This window comes from Nelusetta ayraudi, unplaced genomic scaffold, assembly GCF_046127955.1.
Source record: "Nelusetta ayraudi isolate G7.1 ecotype Tasmania unplaced genomic scaffold, CSIRO-AGI_Nayr_v1 ptg000059l, whole genome shotgun sequence".
Classification (NCBI taxonomy): domain Eukaryota; kingdom Metazoa; phylum Chordata; class Actinopteri; order Tetraodontiformes; family Monacanthidae; genus Nelusetta; species Nelusetta ayraudi.
The window spans coordinates 1,573,289-1,597,494 of record NW_027466109.1 but is presented as its reverse complement, the minus strand read 5'-3'; the positions used below and the strand labels follow the sequence as shown (position 1 = coordinate 1,597,494).

Below are 24,206 nucleotides of genomic sequence, written 5' to 3'. Positions count from 1 at the left end.
TCCTAAGTGTTTTGGTTTCTTTCTTTGTTTTTGAAAAAAATAATAAAATAAAAGTAGTGGATGGTGTCTGTGACAGGTGAGCGCGGCCCGCCGTCATAGCCAGCGGCAGGCTGCGGAGGAGGATGTGGAGGTTTTTAAGAGTCTGTGACTTGTGTGTATGTGTTGAACTGGGACATGCTGGTCAGTCTGGATGACTGTGACGTGAAGAGAAGGGATCAGGCTCTTTGTTTAAAAAAAAAAAAAAAAAAAAAAGGAAGTTCAGAGGTTGTGGATGTGTTCTGTAGGTCCAATATAAGTGCACTGAACAAGAGGGTAAAAGATACAACTGAGCGCGCGCGCGCACTCACAACCTTTCATACACGCAGGTATGAACACGCATACACTTAAATACAAAGTGTTTGAGCGCTAACTGTTAATACGCACAACTTGATTAATATTTTTGCACAATTACTGTCACTAAGCAGTCCTCCATCGGGATTTATAAACTCTCTCTTGCTTTTGTCCCCTGACGTGGCTCCTGCTCACTGCCTTCCCAGCTTTAGTAGCTCTTCATCTAAGGGGCCGATGCATAAAAACCCACTTCCTGCACCCTGAGGGGCCTGCAGTGTGACCATCTGGGACTATATGTACATGAGGTACTGCCCTGCAACACAGAGCGTTTGGCAAGGGAGCAGATTATGTTCAGTCCTGTTAGGAGTTTTTGTTTTTGGTGTGACTTCCACTCATACCCCCAGTGCAGGCAATGTAACATTTAAAAAAAAAAAGGACAAATTTTAAAAAAGAACATCATAAATTGGCAAATGCAGAAATCACGTGGGCATGAGTGGGAGTGTATATAATCATTTGAATGTCATGTTTCCTGCAGAATCCCCTCCTGACGTTGGTCCTCTTCTCTTTTCCTTTAGCAGCAGCAGGACTGATGACAACCATAATTCTATATGTGTATACATATACATAATTTTTTTTGTTTGTTCAGAATAATGTCTACGTACAATACCACTACCATTTCATATTGGATGCTAATCACCAGGAGACAGCCTAGAAACCACAGGGGAAAAGATTCAAGAAAGGCAGAGCAAGAGAGAGGAAGAGGCAAAAAGGAGAGAGAGAGTGAGAGTGAGAGTGAGAGTGAGAGTGAGAGACCGAGAGAGAGAGCGGCAGCGTGCCTGCAGTGGCGTTCTCTCTTTTTTTTTTTTTTTTTTTTGAAGCTTTTCAAAAGAAAAGACCTTTGAATTGAATCAGAGGACAGGTGAAGAGGGAGAAAGAGAAAGGAAGCAATCTTATTCACGGAGAGAAAATGGGGAAGCAAGGAAGGCAGCTTCCCTTTAAAGCCTCCTGGGATTCACAATTTGTCCTTTCAACCAATGGCAGGCTCCCTTGTTGCGTGACCGGATGGGCGGGTTCGTCGTTACAATCACTTTGTGGTGTCTTCATCGATGGGGCGGCTTGTGAGCGTGTTATCGTTTTGGTTTGTGGCGTCTGGCTGTCGTGCGCTCGAGGATGGGTGACCCGACCCGCTCAGTATTCGGCGGCATACTCTGTGCCGTGAAGCCCTCGGCACAGTAGCGTAAACTCCTTCACGATCTCCTTCATACGCCGCTTGTTGACCCGCTCTCTGCACGAGGGAGCAATTGGCGAAGAAGACAAACACGAGAGGATATTACAAAAAATGACAACAACTAGCATTGGAACTAAACAAAAAAAAAAACAGGCTTACCTGAGAATCTGACTGGAAAAGTTTGCCTTCTGTTCGTCTGTGATCCGAGACGACGGGAAGCCGGGAGGCTGCAGCGCCTCCTTCAGCCACACCACCAGGAGCGTGAAGCAGTTCTTGTTGAGGCTGAACAGCACCTCTGCGTAATGCTCCATCAGGTTCCGGGAGGCTGCGCCCCCAATGCCCTGCGTGGAGAACACGAGGAGAAATGTGACGAAGGGCGGGGCCAACGATTCAGGGAGGTGCGTTGTTGAAGAAATAATGAAAAATAAAAAAATAAGCGTGTCGCTTCCCACCTCCAGGAGGGCCTGGACCAGCAGCTTGCCATCCTGCTGCACCACTTGGGCCAACGGAGGAACGTCAGAGCAGTGAGGTAGCAGCTCAGTCTGTGAAGGGCGAGCAGAAATAATGAGCAGGTTTAAAAAAACAACAACGACGACTCAACTTATCCGTAATTCCCAAACAATATTAGGTAGTCTGTGCTTACAAAGTACAAGCATGTTGACTTGACCGTAGGGGCCTCAGGAAATTTCAGCGACAGAACTCCTAAAAGTGGAAAGGAAAAACAAAAAACAAAAAAAACGTCAAGTCAAATAAGCTTCTGACGAGAGGCATCAAACATTTACAGTTTGGACTAAGTGGGAGTGACAGGCACATATTCCAATGAAAGTTAAAAGAAAAAACAAAAACACCAAGAGCAATGTGGGATGTGTGTGTGTGTGTTTGCTTTTTGTCAACAGAGTGCAGCCTTACCACAATGGAACACTGCTTTCACATCGAGGCTGTCGGACAAGAACAGATCGGGCTTCCGTTTGAGGGCCTAAGACGCAGATAAAGGCATTAAACAGAGCATGTTTCCGTCTGCCCGACCCAAATCGTTACTGCCTCACCACATTTCGCTGCATAAGCTCCTTGAAAATACTGATAAGCAGCACGACCACGCAGCCTGGTAGCTGGATCCGGCGGCAGAACAAATAGGCGCTGAGAGCAGATCTGCTACCAGGCTACGAGTGAGTCTCTCTGACTCCACAGGGGGGGAAAAAAACTACGTCTGAACTCACACAGAGATGCTCCAGTGTCGAAATCAGTAGGTGTAATAAACAAATTTCAAAAACGCAAACTTTGAAATCATTAGGAACTTAAGTAAAACTAAAGGCAATGACGGTTTTGTTACATGAAAAATCTATTATTTTGGAGACATTACGTGTTGTTTTTTACTCCCATGTTTTTGATCGACTGGACTGGATATGCAACAGAAGTGTGTAAGTAATTATATGCGCAGATAAAGAGAAACACAACTCATCTCGTAATAATGAACTCATTTAGGATGGAGGAGAGGAGAGAGGGAGAGGGAGAGAGATGAAGGTCAGATCTATCCAAAGATAGAAAAAACAAAAAAAAAGGAAGGAAAATGAAGACGAAGGACAAAAATATAAAACAGGAGAGCCATCAGCCAATTTGTCTGAACTGATTAATATTAGCTGAATATTAATTCACTGGGGCTTTGATTGGCTCTGGGCTGGAATGACTTCAGAGGAGGCGCAAGCTCAGAGACTAAGCAGTCACCTGGGAGCACAGCACACACTGACGCATTACATCACCTCCTCTTGAGATCTGCGTCAGTGGCAAACTCTCATCTGCAGCTTTAACGATGACGAAGCGTTCACAAAGGGCGACTCTGCCCTGAACTTCATTTTGTAATAAAAACAGTCCAAAATGACACTGAATTTTACATCTTTGTTATGTTCCGACTCCGGTGGAGCAGCCTCACACCATTCATTATTTAAGAAAACAGAACAGTGAGGTATCTGTGCCCTTTGCGACCTTCTGCTAAAAGTGAACTAAAGTGAAGAAGCCGAATCTCTCCTGACAGGTTCCCCCGTACAGAACCTCACTGATGTTGTAAAAATGTTTCTAGAAAAAAACTGCAACTGTCGGTGGATGCAACATGACGGCTGTGAACCTGTTTACTCCTCCGGCAGCAATATTCCCAGAAGCCGGCTGGTAAATGTTCTAAACATTAGTCGGCAGCGCAGCCGTCATTATTTCCAATTGAAAATAATGTCATGTAACAGCTACTGGTTGTCAAGTGGAGCACTCAGCTGCGCTCAGCTTCACTCTCCATCACACCGACGGAGGTCCAGGCTGCACATCCTACGCTTCCATCCTCCACTTTAATGGTCTACTCTTATGTGACATCATCAAGGAGCCTGGCAAGCCAGGAAATTAGAGGATTTAATTGGCATAAGTTCATTTAATCAGTTGCTTGATTTTTTTTTCTTCCTTCTGCAACAGCGGAGACTTTCACGTGTTTACAGCCCTGGACAAAGTGTTACGTCCATGACACCCAATCAAACCGGTTTTAAATTACAGGCAGTTTCAAAATTGCCACAATTGGATTCATTAATGATAACTGCCAGATTGCTCAACATACTGAATAGGGGCCTTTTTACAAAACGTTTTTGGTTTCTCTGATGGATCCTGTCCTCCCTGCATGCTGTTCACACCCTGAGGTGACTGTTAGAATCAGAGGCGTTTGATGAGAGACGGGACGTCTCGTTTTCAAACATTCCTCTCACGTTGCATTCGTCTGCCCAGCCTGTACGATGGGACACTTGAGGCCCAGTCAGAGAGAGAAACAGAGGAGAGAGGAGAGAGAGGCAGCAAAGAACAGAACAGGAAGAAACGAGAAGTGGAAGAAGAAGAAGAAGAAGAAGAAGAAGAAGAAGAAGAAGAAGAGAAGGAGGAGGAGAAGAAGGAGAGAGAAACCCAAAGTGAATGAAATAAGAAACCAAAAACACACCTGAGCTTGGAGTTGCATAAATGAATCAACAATATCAGGATGATCCCTGGGTCCTAAAATATAATAAAGATGAAACTTAACAAATCATAAGAGAATAAGAATAATATACAAACAGCAACTGAACAGATTCAACAGTCATGTGGAAATTAAAGAGAACTCAAAAATATCTCATTGAAATAATTCACACGTGAGTAAGGAACGAAGGGGTAGAAGGGGGTGGGGAGGGAGCATATGAAGCTTTGGCAGAGTCTTGAAAGAACAGACCAACCAAAAACAAAACAAACAAAAAAACACAGGCTGAGGACGAAGACATGGGTCTGTTTGGAGAGATAAAACAGAAAGAAGTAACGAGAAAAAAAAAGGAATAAACCTAAAACAAAGAAAAGTGGGTTTGGAGTGGGAACCCAAGGAGGCACCTCTGTTACTGTTTGGAGAAAAAGAGGCATCAAACACTGAATGGACCCCTGATTTACCTCCACCACCACCACGGTGCACCACTGCAGCTGACCTGATGAAACGTCATGCTGGGGTGTCGTGGGGTGGGCGGGTGTCCTCAGAGGGTCTGTTCAGGGCTGATCAATAAACCCATTTCAGGAATCAAACCCGTATCCACCAGTGTGAATCCCACTCTAATATCAAATCTGGTCCCACCACCTCCCGTCGGCTGGACACAGACTACAGGTCATTTTTAAACTGTTGCCAATTGCTAATGTTCGCATTTAAATGCATGCTCCTCCCTGGAAACATCTGCAATGATGGCGCATCAACGCTAAGGATTCCCGACAATTGGCTTTTCTCTTTCCACTTCGGCTTGACGTTGGATGGACTCCAGTGTCAAGCTTGGAAGAAAATGCCTGTAGTGAGCGCCCAGCTTTAGTTGTTCCCAGACTCCAAACTAGTTTCCCCTTGTCCACACACACGCAACCCCAGGAGTGAATGCAGAACTTATCATTGGAGAGCCACCACACCTGCAGAGGCTGCAGTCGCCCTGAGCCGACCCACCCCGCTCTGCTAACGCGTCAGCCGATTGAAAAACGCTACAGCCCTGATCCCTGTGCTGCAACAGCATGCTGCACTGATGCCGTCTACTGAAAGGCACTTGCTTCAGAGGAAAGTGTAGAAAAAGGCGGGAGGTGAGGCAGCCATCACTGAAACTGTCAAAGCAGGAGAGCAAAAAAAAAGAAAAAAGAAAGGAGATAACACAATGGGGGAGGGGGGAGCAGCGGGCGGAGCGGGCACGAGTTGCTCTGACCAAAATATAAATCATTTTTTTAAATTATTATTATTTGTCTGTTGTTGAGTGGAAACCTTAACCCAATTCTGGAAGCACTCGGACTAGTTGACAAAATAATTAACAACCAGCATGTAAATAGGAAATATTACTAAAAAGGTAGGAAATATAAAGTAACAGGCAAATGTGTTTGGTGAATGTAAACAATTGTATTGTTTGAATCAAGAGTTATAATCTCTGTAAATCCTCTCATTCAAGCAGTCGGTTTGGAATTTGTTAAGCCAGTTGGAGGCAACTGTATTAATGAGTAATGAAAGCAAACACATAAAGGTTTGGTCAGAGGATGACCTCTGACCTTCGTGCATTCTGCCCTTTGTATCTCGAGCTTTTTCATTTCCTGAACCTGCAAATGCTCGGTATGGAACGAGGGAACATGTCACTGCGGCGTGCAACATTTGAGGACGTTTTTTTCTTTGCTGCGTTCGCAGATCGTTTCCACATTTTCACTTATGCACCTTACATGACACACAAACTGAAGCGCGGTTGTAGCTGAGCAGACACGTTAAGCAACGTTCACACATCCACCCATGCCGCACCCCCTACCTTGCTGGAAGATGGACAGTGTTACCGAGGTAACCAGTTCAAACAGGGCCTTGATGGGCGGGAAGTGGTCCGTCTCGCTGGCAAAGATATGCACCATCTGAAACAGCAGGACGTCACATCAGACACTGACGGTGTCGGAGGAAGAAGTCGGCTCATTAGAAGGAAAAGAGGAAACTTTCGGTGACCTTCAGCCTATGTGCGTCACAGCCACAAGATCAATGTTGGATTTCGGTTTATAATAGCGGCCTCATTAAGAGTCTGAATAGCGGAGAAACCTAGTATTTGTTTCCATAGTGCAAAAGTGGGCTTTTGGTTGCTACGTTCTCTGGCAAGAAAAGACAAGTAAAAAAAGCCATGCTTAAATGTTGCTGTGTGCTGTGTGCTGCACTCTTTACTGTTTCAGACAAGTGCAGCCGGTAGAAGCACGTACACCGGCTGCACTTGTCAGCACACCATCTGTTTTGTTCCTTTTAGTTTGATTGATTATATGATTGTGGGCAGTGCTGTTGGGATTACTGCATAAAAGTAATCCAACTACTGATTACTCCTTTAAAAGTAATCTAATTATTTATTTAACTACTTTTTTTCATGAGTAATCAATTACTAATTACTTTAGTTTAAAAAAGACAAAGTAACAGTTGAGAACGTCTTGTTTCCTGCACATAACGCACAACAAACCACGAGATTAGACGATGATTTAGACGAGATTAACTCAATATAATGTTTGTATTTCCAGCTATCAAACACAATCACTGTTTTTTCTTCAGCCGCCGCCATGCTTGTTTTGGTGCGTCGTCGCATATCAATGGCGTTGCATACACGGCTGCATCATCAACCTGCGACATCGTTGTTTTCGGTGGTTTTTCTAAATTTCAGACATTTTGTGGATAATGAGACATTTTTAGCTCGCAAAATATTTCAGAAAAGTAATGGAATTGTAACTTGATAAAGTAATTATGATATCATTAACATTTTTGCTAGAGTTACATTACTCTGTAACTAAAAAAGTAGTTTAATTACAATAGTGGATCACTAAGTAATAGATTACTCGCCAACACTGATTGTGGGAAGACAAAAACTCCAACAACACTGTTTTCAGTGTGTGTGTGTGTGTGTGTGTGTGTGTGTGTGTGTGTACCTGTCGCGTGAGGTCGAGGGCGGAGGCCTGTGGAATCGTGCTGTACATCTGCCCGAGCATCTCGCTCAGCTGAGACACCATGGGGGCGAAGTCGTGGAGCAGCGTCTTGACGGACTTTTCGAAGATGGCGCACACCGCCTGGAGGAGGACACCAGATCGCAACGTGTCATCGTCGTCGTCGTACTCGATCTGCCTGAGCTAACGGCCTCTTGTAGCAGCGGACGCCGCGCAAACTCACCTCCACCACCTGAGAGTCGTTGAGCCATTTGCTGAGAACGGCCTGGATGAGAGCAAACACCTGCTGCAGAACCACCACCACCTGCAAACCACACAGTGCCACTTTGTCTTGAGAAAGAGCAGAGACGGGGAAGACAAACGCAAGCGGCAGAAAAAGGAGAACTGGCAATTCATGCATGAGCTTGTGGGTAATTCGCTATGGTTGAGCGGCAGCGTCAAAGTTTGCCCCTGGCTATGCTCCACTGCCTCCGACCAGCCGCGGCAGATCTGTCTGTGAAGACTGCAGGGTGAGAGAGGGGTTGGGCTGTTGGGCTCCAGAGTCTTTCCAGAAGACCAAACCACATAAGGATGGAATATAAAAGCCATCTTTACTTTGCTGGCTACATTCCTAACAGTCTAAGGCACACAGTGACTCTGCTAGTGGAGGGACATGTATTCATCCTACTGGCGAACCCCCGGTGATGGCGACTCAGTGAGGATACTGACTGGGTTGGGTCCGGTTGGAGGCGGGGCTGTTTTGACAGGTGCCGCCGGGCCGTCCCCTGACTCGTCGTCCTGGTTGCTGATGTCCAGCGTGGTGAAGAGGTTGGACAGCAGCCCCAGGATGTGGATGATTGCTAACTTGTTGGAGGGATTGGGCTGCACACAAATACATCAAGACAACAAAAAAAGAACATTATTCTATATTTCTGAACTCACTGTCCATCTGGCTCATAATGACTCACTTGGAAAACGACACAACAGGACAAATAAGTCATGAGTGTGTTAAGATATAGTAAGTTTTTCTTTTCTTTTAAAGGTTCAAATGGACACGTTAGCCAAAGAAGAAAATGATACATTTGTTGTAAGATAAAAATGAATACAGAGATACAGAGATGCAATTTGTTATGATTCGAACATTTGAACGACAGTCGCTACAACAAAAATTCAATTCTGATCAATTCAGAGCAACTGAATCAGTGATAAACAACGTCAACATGTCAGATAGAAGGCACACAGGCACACAGGCACACACACACACAGGCACACACACAGGCAGATTAATCATCCCTGTCTCCATGGTGATGGAATTGAGTCAAAAGACTGATGCTGACTTCTGCAGTCGCACCCCTCAGCCTTTTTTCAACATCCAGCCCCCCCTTTACTGGGCTGCTGCTATCTCACAACACCACAAACACTTTAAACGTTGTCATTTCAACACTTTCAAACACACTGTCATTAAAGCGCAGTCGAGATGACTTCACCATCCTATACTTGTGGTCAGACCTTAAGGTCATTCTCTCCAAGGTAACGTTACCCGCAGGCCTCCCCACTAGGGGCCACTATTTGTCCTGCTTCAGCCACTAAACCTGATTTCTTAGTCTGATGTCACCACACAGAAGACAGCTTGCAATAAAGAGAGAGACGGCACTCGGGACGGGATGGAGACAGAGCGAGAGACACGGCGGCGGAAATAAAAAGCCCTCTCCTGTCAGAGATATTTACTGAGTGTAGAACATGGAGCACAAATAAACAGTGTAAGAATCCAATTGAAATGCCGGGCATGACGAAGCACGACCGGCTCGGAGTGAGTCTCTGTCGGCACCTTTATACATGGCCAGATGGACTCTCCTCTCGCTGTGGTGGGCTAGTGTGTGTGTGTGTGTGTGTGTGTGTGTGTGTGTGTGTGTGTGTGTGTGTGTGTGTGTGTGTGTGCGCACGCGCATGCAAGTGAGAGAATGCATTTGCTACTTCCATATGACTCACTAGCCTGTAGTGCGGGGGTCAAATCCAATCTGGTCCCACAGAGAAATGTTCAAGCGCTGTGACACCATACAGACACAGGGCCTGTTCCTATTGGCTAAAGTCCAGCGCCCAAGTGTGTGTGTGTGTGTGTGTGTGTGTGTGTGTGTGTGTGTGTGTGTGTGTGTGTGTGTGTGTGTGTGTACTTGCTGCCCACAGGATGGGCTACGTACCGTTTCTTCGGCCAGCTTCTCCAGCTGCTGAATGTAGGGCGTGATGAGAGAGTGGAGATTTCTTAATATGTCCTCCACGGGGAGAGCGGACAGTAGGAAGCCCAGCGCCTGCATCAGCCACATACACTGACTCGTCTGGAGGCGACAGGACGATTGCAAGTTTAGGCCTTGTGTGTTCAAAGATAGAAACATATAAAAACAAAGCACGAAAGTCCTCGATTTAAGATCAAATTCAGTGCTTGAATAATGTAAACACACAGTCATGTGGATGAGAAATGTTTCTGTATGCCCTGTTTTTGTCTTCACACTGCTATTCTATGCTCTCCATCTGGACTGCTTAAGACTGTTGTGATTTACACTGTCAGCATTATGTGCTGCTAAAACTCATTTACCAGGCTTTGGACAAAACTAAACATTCTAACGCTTTACTCTACAAATGGATCCGCGTGTTATGCAACTCTCGCTGTGTTCTTATTCCAAATGGCACAAAGGACAAAGTGACAGTCAAAGCGCACACTGACCTTGTGGATCTGCTTTAGCAGCACCTCCTAGAGAGGAAAAAAGAATCACAGAATCAGATTGACAGTTCTATTTACGTTTGAGCACAACTATACAGAACCAAAATTAGCATCAAAAAGAGCAACGATGGCAACTTCAAAGGGTAGAAATTATTTTAGTCAAGCAGGAGACAAGAAAGAAAGTCTACAAATCCAACATTGTGAACAGTAGAAGGCAAACGGCTAAGATCATAGCTGTCACTCGTTTGAGCCGTGTATACCTGGGACACAGCTACTATGTTGGATGCATATGGCGCCAGGTCAGGCTTGCACTCCCTGCAAATCTTCTTGAGCGTGGAGACAGAAGACACAGAGAGGTCTGGGTTCCCCAGAGCCTGCAGCACCAACGGCAGGACGCTGCTGAGCATCACCGGGTGGTCCGCCAGCCACTCGGCCAAAGCACCTGGTGGCGGAAGAATAGCGAAGAGTGAGTAAAGGGGGTGGGGGGAGACACATGTTGCGATTCTTTCCATCTACCTATGAAACAGTTCTCACCTATTGTGAACATGACTGTGTCAGCCAGCTGGACGTTGTTGATGCTGATTCTGGGGATGAGTCCTATTAGGCCGGGGATGACGTCCGAGTAGTTGACGTCTATCGTCTCTGCTATTGACTGGAAGCCATACAGTAACGCCTCTGTGTCCTGGTGGAGGGGGGAAACCATGAGGTTTATGACTTATTTGCACATGTTTAGTAACAAGTTAACTACAAAATGATTGAAAAATTTGCATGGAACAGATTATAAAGGCTCAGTGTTGCACATAAACAGCAAAACTTGTCTCCAGTATGTTAATAAAGTTCATGGATATTAGGAAACTAAATTCTGGGAGCGGGCACTCCTACCTTACTGAGGTGAGTGACAACACCACCCATGTTTAGTTAGAAGGAATGCAGAATGAGACATTTTCTAGGAATTTCTATAAATTACTTATAGGTAAATAATTTATGATAAGCTGGTCCACTTGACTATGTGACGAATAACGCTGTTGTGGTTAACAATAAGTGGCCTTTAAAAGTCTCCTTCAGCCCACTTTGAGTTTATTTTTAGCCTTGTTATGTTGAAAGAGTGAATCAAAATCCAAAAGCACCTCAAGCAGGGAAAAAAACAAAAAAACGCTTCATCAAATGTGGAATGACACATTCTAAAGCTACAGCTTGCGTGCACGACACAAAGGCTAGAAAATAGTTCCCTTTGTGCTCGTCTTGTTTGTATCTCACCCACCTGCCACGATGTGGGCTGCTCTGCGTTAGTCAACAGTCTCCCCAGCTTGTCGTACAGATTACTTAGCAGCTCGGCACCCAGCATCTCGTACACGTACATGAGTGTGTCTGAGATGTCCACTCTGGAGGAGAGAAACCAAGGGGACAGGCGACTTTAGACGGGCAGGCGATCTTGACACAGAGCAGTGACGGTTTGTCTACTTTGTCCACAATGGTCTAATAAGGTCTGAGTGTATTACAGACACACACACACACACACCTGTAGATCCTGAACAGCTCTTTCTCGTCCGAGGACCAGGTCGCGTACTCCTGATCGCAAGGGAACTGAGCTTTGTGTAACAGAACATCTACCAGCTGGAAATACACGGGCCTGTAGACCTGGAGATAGACGGCCTGCTTGCTCCTCTCGAACGACATTATTTCATCCTAAAGGATGGAAGGCAGCAAGAAAAGGAGGGTAAAAATCATTTTTATAAGCACTGAAGAGATCGGGGAATCAGCTGTGGTTCACAAATCTTCTTTCCAGATTGAAAACAGCCCGGCTGCAATTTAGCCAGCATACAAACTACACTTTGCAAAGCAAAACAAAATTAAGAAATTAATAATCATGCTTGAAAGAAGAAGACGGGGGGGCTTTTGAGGCGAGCTGTTAGACTTTAATGCTCAAAACTGCAGCAGGCAAGGGGCAGTAGAAACTCTGCTAGCCAATCTAACAGTGACCACTCTAAGTTTGAGGAATGAGTCATTTCTTATTGGAGGGCTGAATTTACCAGAAGAAAAACAAACAACCCAAGAGCGTTGCAATACAGGGATGATTAATATGTTCATGTCTTACTGTACCTGTAGAGTGTACCAGAAGGTGAGTGTGAGTGAGCTGGTGGTCTCGTTGACAGGGTAGTGGCCGGGGATGCCCGTGCAGAACATGATCATGTTGACCAGGGCCAGGAAGGTCTGCCAGTGGTCCACCTGCTCCAGCAGGGTCCTGACAGCACAGGCAGGGAGGAAAGAACCATGGAGAGTCTTTAAAATCACAGCTGGCATCGTCAAGATGCAAAGATCATTCATCACGAATGACCTTTTCAGCAATGAAATGCTGAAACATACACATCCCTACTGCCCACACACACACCTTGAATGGTTCTCTCCCAGGGAGACGGTGATGCGGCAGATTCCGTGGCAGGTCTCCATGTCTCCATTCTGGATGGCCTCTCTGAGCTGATCCTGGAGGGCCAGCACTTGAGGCACCAGCTTTAGCAGAGTGTTGACGTACCTGCAGCATCGACAGACACAAGATACTGCAGTCAAAAGCGTAAAGCAGCCGTGTGTTCCGAAAGCAATGCAGCGCTTGACACGTGAGGGGAACATCGTGGCGTCACATCTATCAGAGAACCAGAGAATCTGTTCAAAGCCGGTGCCGAGCAGCTGTGCTGCCGCTGTCAGTTATCATTCTGTCGCCTTCCTGCTGCCTCAGCGCTCTGGTAACAGTAAGAGCCCTTGCAAAAACACAGTCATAAAGGCAGTGGCGCACGCCTCGGAACACCCACTGCAGCCCATAATGTGGCCTACATGAGACAAGGTCTTCCTGTCAACCTTAATGACAGTAAGAGAAGGCTTGACATTTTGAGATGAAGGGCATTCAGTAAGTGTGTGTGTGTGTGTGTGTGTGTGTGCCTGTAATGTCACCGAGTAGATTATGTATGCGTGCCACTGCTATAAATCTGCACCGTGGCACGTGTGCAGTTCCCAGCAGGGTGCTGCGGTACGCAGAATGTGTGCACATTAATAAAGAGGTGTTTGTGGGTCGATGAATTGTCATCATTGATGTAACAAGGTTGTGTTGAAAAGGCTCAGGGACCTGGGAGAGGAAAATAAAAATCAACTCAAAATTTCACAATTTAAACTTCTTTAACCCAGTGTGTTTCAATAATGGGCAAAAACGCCTATATAGCTCACAAATGAACTTTTAAGCAATAGATTTATTGAGCATTAAACTGAGCAACCAGACTTACAGTTCAGCATTATGAAGCCACAAGCCAAACTTTGTAGCACACGACTTTACTGTCTCTGAAGAGAGCGCCTCCCTGCTGGGATGTGACGTGCATGCATAAGGCCTCCATTTGATAGGCACGTACCTGTTAGTGTGTGTGTGTGTGTGTGTGTGTGTGTGTGTGTGTGTGTGTGTGTGTGTGTGTGTGTGTGTTGTACTGGCCTACATCCTGCATATTCGGCTGACTGAGTAACTCTGAGAGCACCGCTGGGTCCGACTGTAATTTACTCTAAGTGAATGGCTGTGTCCTTCTGTGTGTGGGTGTGTGTGTGTGTGTGGGTGGGCGTGAGAGAGAGAGAGAGATAGGGGGGAGAGAGAGAGAGAGAGAGAGAGAGAGAGAGAGAGAGAGAGAGAGAGAGAGAGAGAGAGAGAGAGAGAACGGCAGACTGCACTCATGCACTCAGAAGATCATTCATTTTTAACAAGGCGCTTTTGCAAATGCAGGTCATGCACTCTGCTGCGGAAGTGAGGACACGGCGCGAGGAGATGTTTTGCTTCGTTTTTTTTTCCCTCTACTCCTTCTTCCCACTCCTCATGACATTCTGCTAATTCCTCCGGGGGGCGCCGTCTGCAGCGGTCTCCTCTCCGCTAACCCACACTTGTCTGTCCTCATCTCTCCTGCTCTCTCTTTACGCACTTTCTGCCTGCTTCCCGATTCTTCCTTTACCCCAGCACCCCCTCCACCTCCTCCACCACCACCAGCGTCAGCGCCGCCGCCGCCGCCCCACCTCTGATCCCCCTCTGCAATTACTGCAAGTCTCCCAGACAGGGGAAATGGGTTGCCTGGCAACAGGATGCAGCTGGACCAATAGCATTCCCCCAAATGAGTTGACTGTAATGTGTTTAAACAGAGGGAGAGAACAAGAGGCGGGGGGAGGAGGGCTGAGCACTGAGATGGGGTGGGGGGGAGGGCAGGAGCACCAAGACACGGAGGGCAAAATTGAAAAGGACAAATAAAAGAACCAGGCAAGAATTATTTACAGATGGGAAAAAGGAAGGATCCAACTTAGCCCAAGAGACACGACATAAATATTTAAACATATATTTAAGAATCGAGTACTCTGTCAAGGCAGACGGAGGCCAAACAGTTGACAGGAGGCACCACTAATAAGAGAGCGGGGAGTTGGCAGAGGGGCGTGCGACTGGTGGGACGGAGGACTAAAAAAAGGTGAAAAGCAAGTCAGGTGATGCGGCCGCAAACAGAGATACAGAAGGGAGGGGAGGAGGAGGAGGAGGAGACGCACCTCCTGCTGACAACTGACCTCAAGCAAGAGGTGAGTGATTCTACAGGGTTAATCTCTATGCAACTCCGCCCCCCCTCCTCCATTAAACTTCCTTCTGCTGCCAGAGACAAGCGACTTGTCAGCAGCGACCAGGGCAGATAAAGGAGCAGCACTGGGAGGATGACCCCCCCCCCCCCCCCCCATCACACACACACACACACACACACACACACACACACACACACACACACACACACACACACACACACACACACACCCCTTCCCCTTCTTCTCCTCCTTCAAATCTTTCAGCATCACCCCAACACCCCCCACCCCTCTCTCTCCAGGGGAGAGGTGGGGGGAGGGGAGGTAATGGGTGCCTGCCATATCTGAATCAACCAAGGCATGATGACATCTCTACCCGGCGCTGTAGCCATGGCAACGTCAGCCAAGCGAGAAAATGCTGCTCTCCTCCCCCTGGCTCTTAACTTGCCCTGTATCAATCCGCTCCTCCTTGGCTCCATCCTTCCCCCTGATGCTCTGTCTGTTTCCTGCCTACTTATGTGTACCCCCCCCACCACCACCACCACCACACACACACACCCACTGTCCACAGCCATAGCCTACGCACCTTTGGGAATCGGGCTGCGAGATGGCGTTGACGACGGCCTCCACAGCCGTGTCGAAGAGCTCGGGGTCCTGCAGCGCACTGAAGCAGTCCTGCACCAGGCCCTCGCTCTCGCTGAGCGGCACGTCCAGCAGCACCCAGGATGACAGGCAGCGCATCACGCGAGCTTTCACGGCCCCCGGGCTGTCCGTCCTTCGCAACAGTTGCTGCAGCAGGGGACACACACACCCCCACTCCCGGCCCAGAGCCACCCGGACCTGGAGGGGGGGATGGTAATGAGGCTCGGACTGTATGCTGCCCTACTCTGCTTAATGAGTGGATTCATGGTTGTTGTTTTTTTTGTAGTTATGCTTTTTCCAGTAGTTATAAAAAAGATATAAACTTTGAATCCTAATACTGATTATTAGTTTCTATTTGTTAAATCGGTTTTTACAATAAAAGCATATCCTGTAAGTCAGATACGATACAAATTTCTTTAGTTTGTTTGTTTTATTAGTTTTACAGTTATTCCACTAAAATAACCCTCTTTATGAATAACCCTCAAATAAATCCAATTAAATGTGGTCGTGACCACCTGCAGCTCAGTAGGGGGGGGGGGGGGGGTACCTGTCCTTTCCTGTACTGCGGCAGGCGGGTGGTCTGGAACTCCTCAGGCAGCACGGTGAGCAGCTCCAGCAGCGCCAGGCAGCGCGCCCGCCCGTCCACCCCTCCCCCTTCCTCCTGGAACACGCGCACCATCTCGGCCACGGCGTCGGGCCAGGCCTCGGGCATGGTGTTGAGTGCCAGGGAGGCCAGCGCCACGCACAGCCGGGTGAGCACCATTTTGGAGCCGGAGGAGAAGCAGGCGATCTGGGAGAAGAGCTGCGTCTTCAGGGACTCGTACTGGTCGGTGGGGATGTCGGACCAGTAGCGAGAGATCTTGGTGTGGAGCGCGTTGGCGCCGAAGTACTGGATCTCTGGGACCTGTGGGTGACCGCATGACCAAAGTGAATTCAGGCTTTTTATTTCTCAAAGTCTGTGCGCGTATCGACATTACTCCACGTGTGTGCACCGCACCTTGTCGGGGCTCAGCAGGGCCCAGCAGAACTGCCAAGCCTGAGGTGAGACCTGAGCCTGCATCAGCCATTTCTGGGCCAGGTTTTTGTTCTCTATGTTGGGGTCATAATAAAGCTGGTGTAGAGCCTGAAAGAAAGAAAGAAAGGGAGTGCTGTGAATACCAGTGAAATGGAAATTGAGAAGAATTCATTAAATATTCAGGCGTCTTAAAAATATATGAACCGAGCACCAATATTTGCGGCGACACTCCACACATTACAATGGCGATGTGTTAAAAATGAAAGGCCAAAATTATCATAAAACTACTGACAGGAAATTGCACTACATTAAATACAGGGATTAATATGAATGTTTACAACATTTACAAAAACCTTGCAGTGTCCATTTCCTGTTAGGTCAGTGCTACTAAAATATTAAGAGTCCAATCTAAATTTTAGCGCAGGTGTCTGTTGGAATATTTATATCGTATTATGAGAATGAATTTGTTTATATTAATGTTAGAAGTGTGAGTGACCCAGTGAGTTTAAATTCAGCTGTGCCCATGAACCCATCACGTCTGTTTTCAGTGATTCCGGTAAATACACTTTTACTCAGTAAATTCAGCAAATACAGTAAATTCTTGAAAGCATATCCTCCTCCTCAGACCACAGCTTGAACAGAAATGAATGCAAACTAGCTGGGCTTCGGCGGCACGTCACGTGTGTAGACACGCCAGTGTTTAGAAAAAGGCATCGTTTAGCATTTCTGAAGCAAAGCAGCACATGACGCCGACGTGAATAAAACAGGAGCTTTGAGTAATCTTGAGAAAGTGAAGGAAGGACAGGAGAGAGTGAGGGAATACAGTGGAAACAAATAAACAGTCTGCTGACTTAGCTGAAAACGTTAGCGTCCAGCATGATGTGCCTGACACAGGAATATACCGGGTATAAACGCAAACTCCTGCTCCTTGTCTTCACCCCTGAAGCTCACTCACATCACCTCCTCCAGAAGCACTCGCCTACAAATTCTATCAAGTTTCATCTTACGTCTTTCACGGAGTCTACTGCCAGAATGAATCTACATTTCACCTTATTGCCTCAGATTAATTGATGATTCTTGTCAAAGGCCCCGCCATGAATCACGCAGAGCACAATGATGCGGCTGTGAAAGAGAAAGAGGAACCTCCCAGTGTCGGGCGGAGCTTCTTCCATCTGCTCTTCTCTAACGCAATTATGCCTCAGTCTCGAGTGTGGAACTCGCTGTCCCAGCCTCCCAACATGGCTGGCTGGCTGGCTGCTAATGAGCCGATTGTTCAAAGGTTCCGGTGACGTTTTATTTAGCACCTGTGTGTGTGTGTGTGTGTGTGTGTGTGTGTGTGTGTGTGTGTGTGTGTGTGTGTGTGGGCGCGTGCATGCGTGCCTGTGTTTAACATGTCATCAGAAAACAGAACAAAAGATTCTCTGCTTGTCACCGGCAGTTGGGTGGGGTTTGGTCTACACAGCACAAGTAGACCTTTTTTCTAGAACAGGAAAGAAATATTAGAAATGCCAGAGCCTCTATGATCTTGGAAAAATACAACAAAAAACAATTAGGCAGCTTAATTATATTCTCATTTGAGGTACAACAATTTTTTACAGAGAAAAGCAGGATCTTATGTCCATCTATTATACACCATAGTCTAAACCAATTCGCTTTTGAAAAGTTAAATTCCATTTTAAAGGGACAAACCATCGGCTTTTCACATGTTCAGTCATTAACGATGCACTCTACTGACGGGAAATAGGCCCCATTAATAAATATGAGAAATAAAATCATTATAGTGCATTTTTCACATCATTGCGGCTGAGTTGGAGGCTGTGAATTTGAATTGCTGAGACACTATGTATGCAGTTTGTGTCCTTAAACCAGATTGCGTGTGATATTTCACTGTTGCTCTGAATATTTAAGTTCAGCGGATGATTGCCGCAGTCCACTCACAGAAGGCAGGCCCCTCCTTAGCCCATTCTGAACACAGGGAGTGTGTGTGTGTGTGTGTGTGTGTGTGTGTGTGTGTGTGTGTGTGTGTGTGTGTGTGTGAGAGAGAGAGAGAACTAGGGCTGTACGATTAGTCAAGACGATATTAAAAAGGAAAATCTTAACATTGATTTTCCTCTCGCATGCTTCCGGGCTGTGCGCCTCCTTTATTTTACAAAATGTGAAAGATTTGCACTTCATTCACAAGTTGTTCAAGATGATAGAAAACCTTTTATTTTCAAAGTGATGTTTGGTGAAAGACAGTTAAGGCTGTCACTTTATCCACAGGGGGATTCATTTGTGTTTGTAAGTTTTTATTTCATTCGTAAACAAGTGAACTTCTTCTTTGTTTATGAAGAACCTGCTCATTTTCAAGTGAAGTTTGCTGAAATTGAGATTCTCACTTTATTAATCCCAAGGGGTTCATCTTTGTTTGGTCAAGAAGACTGTAAATGTTGTCACTTTATGAAACCCAAGGAGGATCTACAGTATCTTTCGGTTCCACTTATTTGCTATTTTTCGTGAAAAATAAAGTTGAAATATTTGAAATAATTTATTTTATTGTCTTTTGCAGTTTTACCAAAACTACACTGTGTGTGTGTGTGTGTGTGTGTGTGTGTGTGTGTGTGTGTGTGTGTCCATTTCAATCCTTACATCGAAACACAAAATACGGAACAGTCGTTCATTTTGCTGCGTTAATCTCACAAAAAGCCATCTTCCTTCTGTGAGAAAATGCAATTACGAACTGCAGTTGTACTGTTATTATATATGTATATATTATTAGTTCTTAAATTACCAATCCTCAATCTCCACCATGACCTGAGGGTGTTCTTGGAAGACCTGCTGAGGGTCATCAGCCCCCCTGCAGTCACACTCTAAATATTACATGCAGGAGACAATGTGTCAGGCAGAGTGGACGTGGAAGCAGCTGCTCTCACACGTTGCCAGTCGTGCTACGTTAAGATCTCTGAAAACAAAATGGAATGGTCGTGCCTCCTGAGCCAAGTGATATCATCAGCAAAACAAACATGACAGTACACCACAACATGTCTGTAACTATAATGTAAAAACTATAATAACCAATTAACTTCATGACAGTGACGTGAAGCCACTAGTTGCGGCTCCCCATCGCTCCCTGGTTTAACACATTTGCAATCACAGCCTCGCCAGCCAAAGGTGAGGTCATGCTTATAATCCGAGGCTGCTCTCCTCTGCCATTATTAAAAACGAGGTGGGCAGGCCAACTTCACAATGCGATGTTGGCAAATAACGGGTGCTAAATCTGGAAGCCACAGCGGTCTTGTTTGTCTCAGTTTGAAATAAAACAACAACAACAATCCGTGGTCTGTGCTGTAAAAAAACAAACAAAACAAAACACCACAGCTGACGGTGCAAATGAGAGGAAACAATCAGAACCTGGGATACTAATGTTTAGCATGAGCATCCAGGTTTCTCAGTATGAGTGTAAACACTGCAGCGTGAAAACGATCCGTAACAAGGCGGCAAAGTCCATGAAATACAGTCATTAACAAACAGGCCAAAGAAGGCGTTCCAGTAATAAAATGGGCAACTGTGGTACAGAGGATATGCTGTAGATTATAAGGGTGACTCTGACTCTGAACGTGGGCAGCCATAAAAAAAAAAAAAAAAAATCTCTCCCAAACGTGGCTATGAGACGCAAGTGCAGCCGACGCACCACCAGCAGGTAATGGCATCGCTGTGCACACAGGATCAATGTGTTTCTTCGCCCCATCTGCCCACTAGACCGTCACTCCCAACAGGCGTCAGACTGATGGGGTGGACCGGGGCTGGCTGGCTGGCTGGCTGGCTGGCTGGCTGGGTGTGAGGAATATTTGTGTTGGGGCCACTGAAAACATCGTCACACTGCTCACCCGACCCGACACGACACTCTGAACGTGCAAATCCGAGATGCGCGGAGGAATGGCGGTTAACAAGAGGCCGAGGAAGAGTCGGTCTGCGCAGGAGAGTGTGCGGGTGGTTGCTGTCGACAGCATCCGGCCAAGATCAACAATTAAAGTGTACCACGTTGCCCGTAGCGATCAAATCTTGCAGTGTTAACGGCTCGCCAAGAACCAGGCGCCCACTGCCTCACCGCCGGTTACATGAACAGATACTGTTTATGTCATGTGACTCTGATGACCAATCGTGCGGTGTCGCTGAATCAACCGAATTATAAAACCATCCTGTGTGACGACGGCGTAAACATCTAACAACCTAACAAGCAGCAAGTGCATACAGTTGGACACTTGTGTACTGTGTTAATTTTATATTTGCTCCTTTATTGAGACAATGTGTTATTTTTGAACGAGAGCAAACTGGTCATCACCATCCTAGGTCTCCCGGGGCGGCGACCACAGGACCAATCAATCAGACACGCGTCATTCGCAGCTTCGAATTTCCTCACCATCCATCTGATTTCGATCACGGCTTCTGCCCGCATGCAGGGTGACGGGGGAGGGGAGCGCCGTCATCTGAAGAGCCTGGGAGGACGCGCTAACTATTGATAGCCCTAACCCGGCATCCCACAATCATCTTAACATGCAGGAGGAGAGCCAATGACTGCTGCACCACAGTGACCTTTACTTGCTACTTCCTGCGATGAAGCAGCTGGCAGGCTGGAGTCTGTCCAGCGTTTAGGTGCCACAAAGTGCAGCTCCTTAGTCTCAGAATGACTTGCATTTAGAATCCCAGCAGCCGAAGTCAAGTCTTGTGCAGACTCTAGGAGGAACACAAACCAGTGATGTGCATGTTAAGTGTTACAGTAGTGATGATGTGTCTCGAGGCTGCTTCAGAGAATGCCAATGCAAAGGGTCAGAGCAAATGGAGAAATCAGAACTTCAATCGAAATGCACTTGCTTGCTGTGGATGAGTTGCGGCGGGTAATTGCATAAACAGGACAGACATGCAAGGCACTGTAAACGTCTATTCGTCTCTCTCTCACACACACACCCTTAGACAAAGATTGCAGACAGCGTGATACTTTGTTTTACAGAGACGAGAGAGAGAGAGAGAGAGTGAGAGAGCACAAAGAGCTTTCTATTGCACCCATAGAATCGCCAGACCAGGAACCATCATCTCCAACACCATGTAAACAAGCAGCGCTGTCCCACCATAGAACCGTGTATTGTGGGGAAAGCAATATCAGCAGCTACTTCGAAACAAAACAAGACATCTGACGATAGTTTGCATTCGCAGTGACCGGACTGGCGGAGAAGATGAGGAGTAAATATCTTCTTACATTATACTGTACTATAAGTGCATAAACATCTGATGGTCTGTATGACAGACAGACAGAGAATAACAACAATATTAATAATCATAAAAAAGATGATAAACACAAAAAGGAAATCGTGACAAAAATAGAAGAATTCACTTTTAGGTTCATAACAATGAAACAATGCATCAATAAATGTCTCACAGAATACCAGCAATCTGAAACTGTGTATCAGGGAGAAGCCATCATTAAATGAACAAGATTCTTCACAGGATTGGGACTGGGGCAGTGAGCAACCGCTGTCTATTTTCTTTATCCTTAATGGTGACACGTATCAAACCGAGCCTGCTCAGCCCCGTCGGGAATGCGCTCCCTTCCTCCAAGCAGCCGCTCATCATCATCTCTTGTTGCACTGCCAGCCTCCTCTATTCTTCAGCGGCACTGTCACATACGTCAAGCCTGTCCCGCCACACTCTCCATTCCTCTCGTCTCTCAAACCATCAGACAAAATCGACCGTATGCATTTATAGAGGCACCCCACCCACCCTCCTTCCTCCATCTTCCCCATTGTCTCATCCCCTTGAGTTCAGTCAGTGGAAACCCAGCAGGGAGATGCAGCACAGCAACCCGGCACAAACAGTCAACCCTGACGGCAATGCAAGCACGTTCATACTCGCATTTACAATGCACATTAAAACAAAATAAGACCAATGACGGCGTTTTACGACGCCAGGGATGACAAGGGACTGCTCCACTCCACTGCTCCTATAATTTGGTCAATTTTACTTATTTTTATGTAACATCTCATTCATACGCACACATATCTGGAAGTAAATGAGCTCACCTAATAATAATTACCTACTTAAAATCGTTAAGAAGGCTAAATGGAACGAGAAGTGTGGCTACAGATCGGACTAAGGACATATGCTTCCCTTAAGCACATGTATACTCGACCTAATGTGTTGTGCTCACTGACGGTTCCCTGCTTACGGACGGAACAGTTTCGGAACTCACCTTCTCTACGTTTTCCACCGTGAAGTCAAGTGCATCTGGGCTGGAAACTATTCTTCCCGACGTCTCCATATCTCCGCTGGCACGGAGCTGTCAAATGATCAGAGGGAAGCAACGATTCACTATCAGTCGACTGTCGTCTTTCTTTCCTTGAAAACAAATGACCATCGCTGCATTCGTCCTGAACTATTTTAGCAGTAGAAAGAATTTAAACAACGATAATGTTACGCAGCATTCGCTGCTACCACCCTGGACGTGTTGAAGAAGCTAAGCAGCAAGCTAACATTGCGAGCCCTCCATATGGACAGGCTAGCAGATGCTAACCCATAGAGAAGTACTATAGCAACCGCTAGCGCTACAACGCTAGCGCGGACTAGCTAGCGTAGCAATGAATGTAACTGGACGCCGCTGGAGAGTCGAATTTTACCGGGCGAAACTAACAGACAATCATTTTCAGACAGAAATTATTATAAATATAGCACATGCTCAATGTTTTGTCTCTAATCTGTCCGGCTCCAAATCCCGCATTTTCACACCTTTCTGTCCAGCGATGGTATGAGACGATGCTGGCTGCTTCCTGACGCTTTTCTCCCTCTGCCGTCACCGGGAGCTCGTTGATGCATTTAGGGACCGTGGGGAAATAGAAGAATCACAGCATAGCTGTTATACAAGACACGCACAATAGCAATATACCCCATGTAGTTGTAATTAATAAGGTGAAACCCAAATTATAAACAAAAGTACACGATCATGTGATAATTCATTAATGGAAATGTCAAATGTTGTTTTGTTTTTCAGTTTTTGCCACCTGCAATTTATTATTTGGAAATCTCACTGATAACGTTTGAACGCCACCGTTCCCTTCTATCAAACCAAGTGTCATTCTCACGTTGAAAGCTTTCTCATAAAGCCAACCACTAAAGCCTATCTATAGTACTATTTAGATTTAACATGACTTTAGCCCAGTTCACTGAAATACATTGGGTAAATTTGGCATTGACAAGGAATTCCACGCTGAGATTGTATGAAGAGCTATACAATATGAGCGTTTGTGGAGGGAACATTGTGCAAACAATCTGTTAAACTTCTGATGAACACTTAGCTTTTAAGACCCTGTTGTCCGAATAACGTTTACACACACAGCCTCGACAACCAACAATTTAGCAAGACCAAAAATAAAACAATTTGATAACCGCTTGCTGGAGACTGAACGGCAGTACTAACAACGGGATGATTGCGCATTCATTTAATTTATTGATGTAAATGCTGCGACGTTAACCATCGCCTTGATTTGTGAGCAGGAGTCTTGTGGAGCAACAGCGAACTCGTGTGGGACTTTAAAGGCATTGCAGTGATGACAGCGCGTGAACGAGAAACTTCCGGGTTAAGGAAAGTCATGCTTGCTAGTGTCAATCTCTCAAGACGTGCACTCCTTCAAGACATTATCAAAAGTTCACGACATATACTGTAGTGTAATGTAACTCGCTGAAGCTTTAGTCCAGTTCTAATAATTGAAACAAAAAATGTTGGTTAGTAAAACAATGTATAATTATTA

The 24,206-nt window shown here is 46.1% G+C and overlaps 1 protein-coding gene across 2 annotated transcripts; it reads right to left on the bottom strand.

Moving 5' to 3' along the window:
- Window positions 1–234: 234 nt before the first annotated feature.
- Window positions 235–23,313, bottom strand: LOC142897126 (importin-13-like). 2 transcript variants are annotated; one of them, XM_076039211.1, is made up of 23 exons: window positions 23,188–23,313; window positions 22,655–22,741; window positions 16,414–16,539; window positions 15,964–16,320; window positions 15,361–15,614; window positions 12,589–12,729; window positions 12,300–12,441; window positions 11,719–11,885; window positions 11,461–11,581; window positions 10,734–10,881; window positions 10,460–10,641; window positions 10,203–10,229; window positions 9,682–9,816; window positions 8,213–8,365; window positions 7,728–7,808; window positions 7,490–7,627; window positions 6,352–6,448; window positions 4,518–4,570; window positions 2,468–2,534; window positions 2,202–2,260; window positions 2,011–2,100; window positions 1,718–1,899; window positions 235–1,615 (listed from the first exon to the last, which is right to left on the bottom strand). In XM_076039211.1, exons 1-23 carry the CDS (start codon window positions 23,272–23,274, stop codon window positions 1,519–1,521), a joined length of 2,991 nt encoding a protein of 996 aa, XP_075895326.1. In that variant the 5' UTR covers window positions 23,275–23,313; the 3' UTR covers window positions 235–1,518. The 2 variants fall into 2 exon arrangements, 1 of the variants encoding a protein (XP_075895326.1); XR_012928422.1 differs by lacking the exons at window positions 235–1,615; window positions 4,518–4,570 and having other exon boundaries at window positions 1,850–1,899.
- Between the last annotated feature and the right edge of the window lie 893 nt (window positions 23,314–24,206).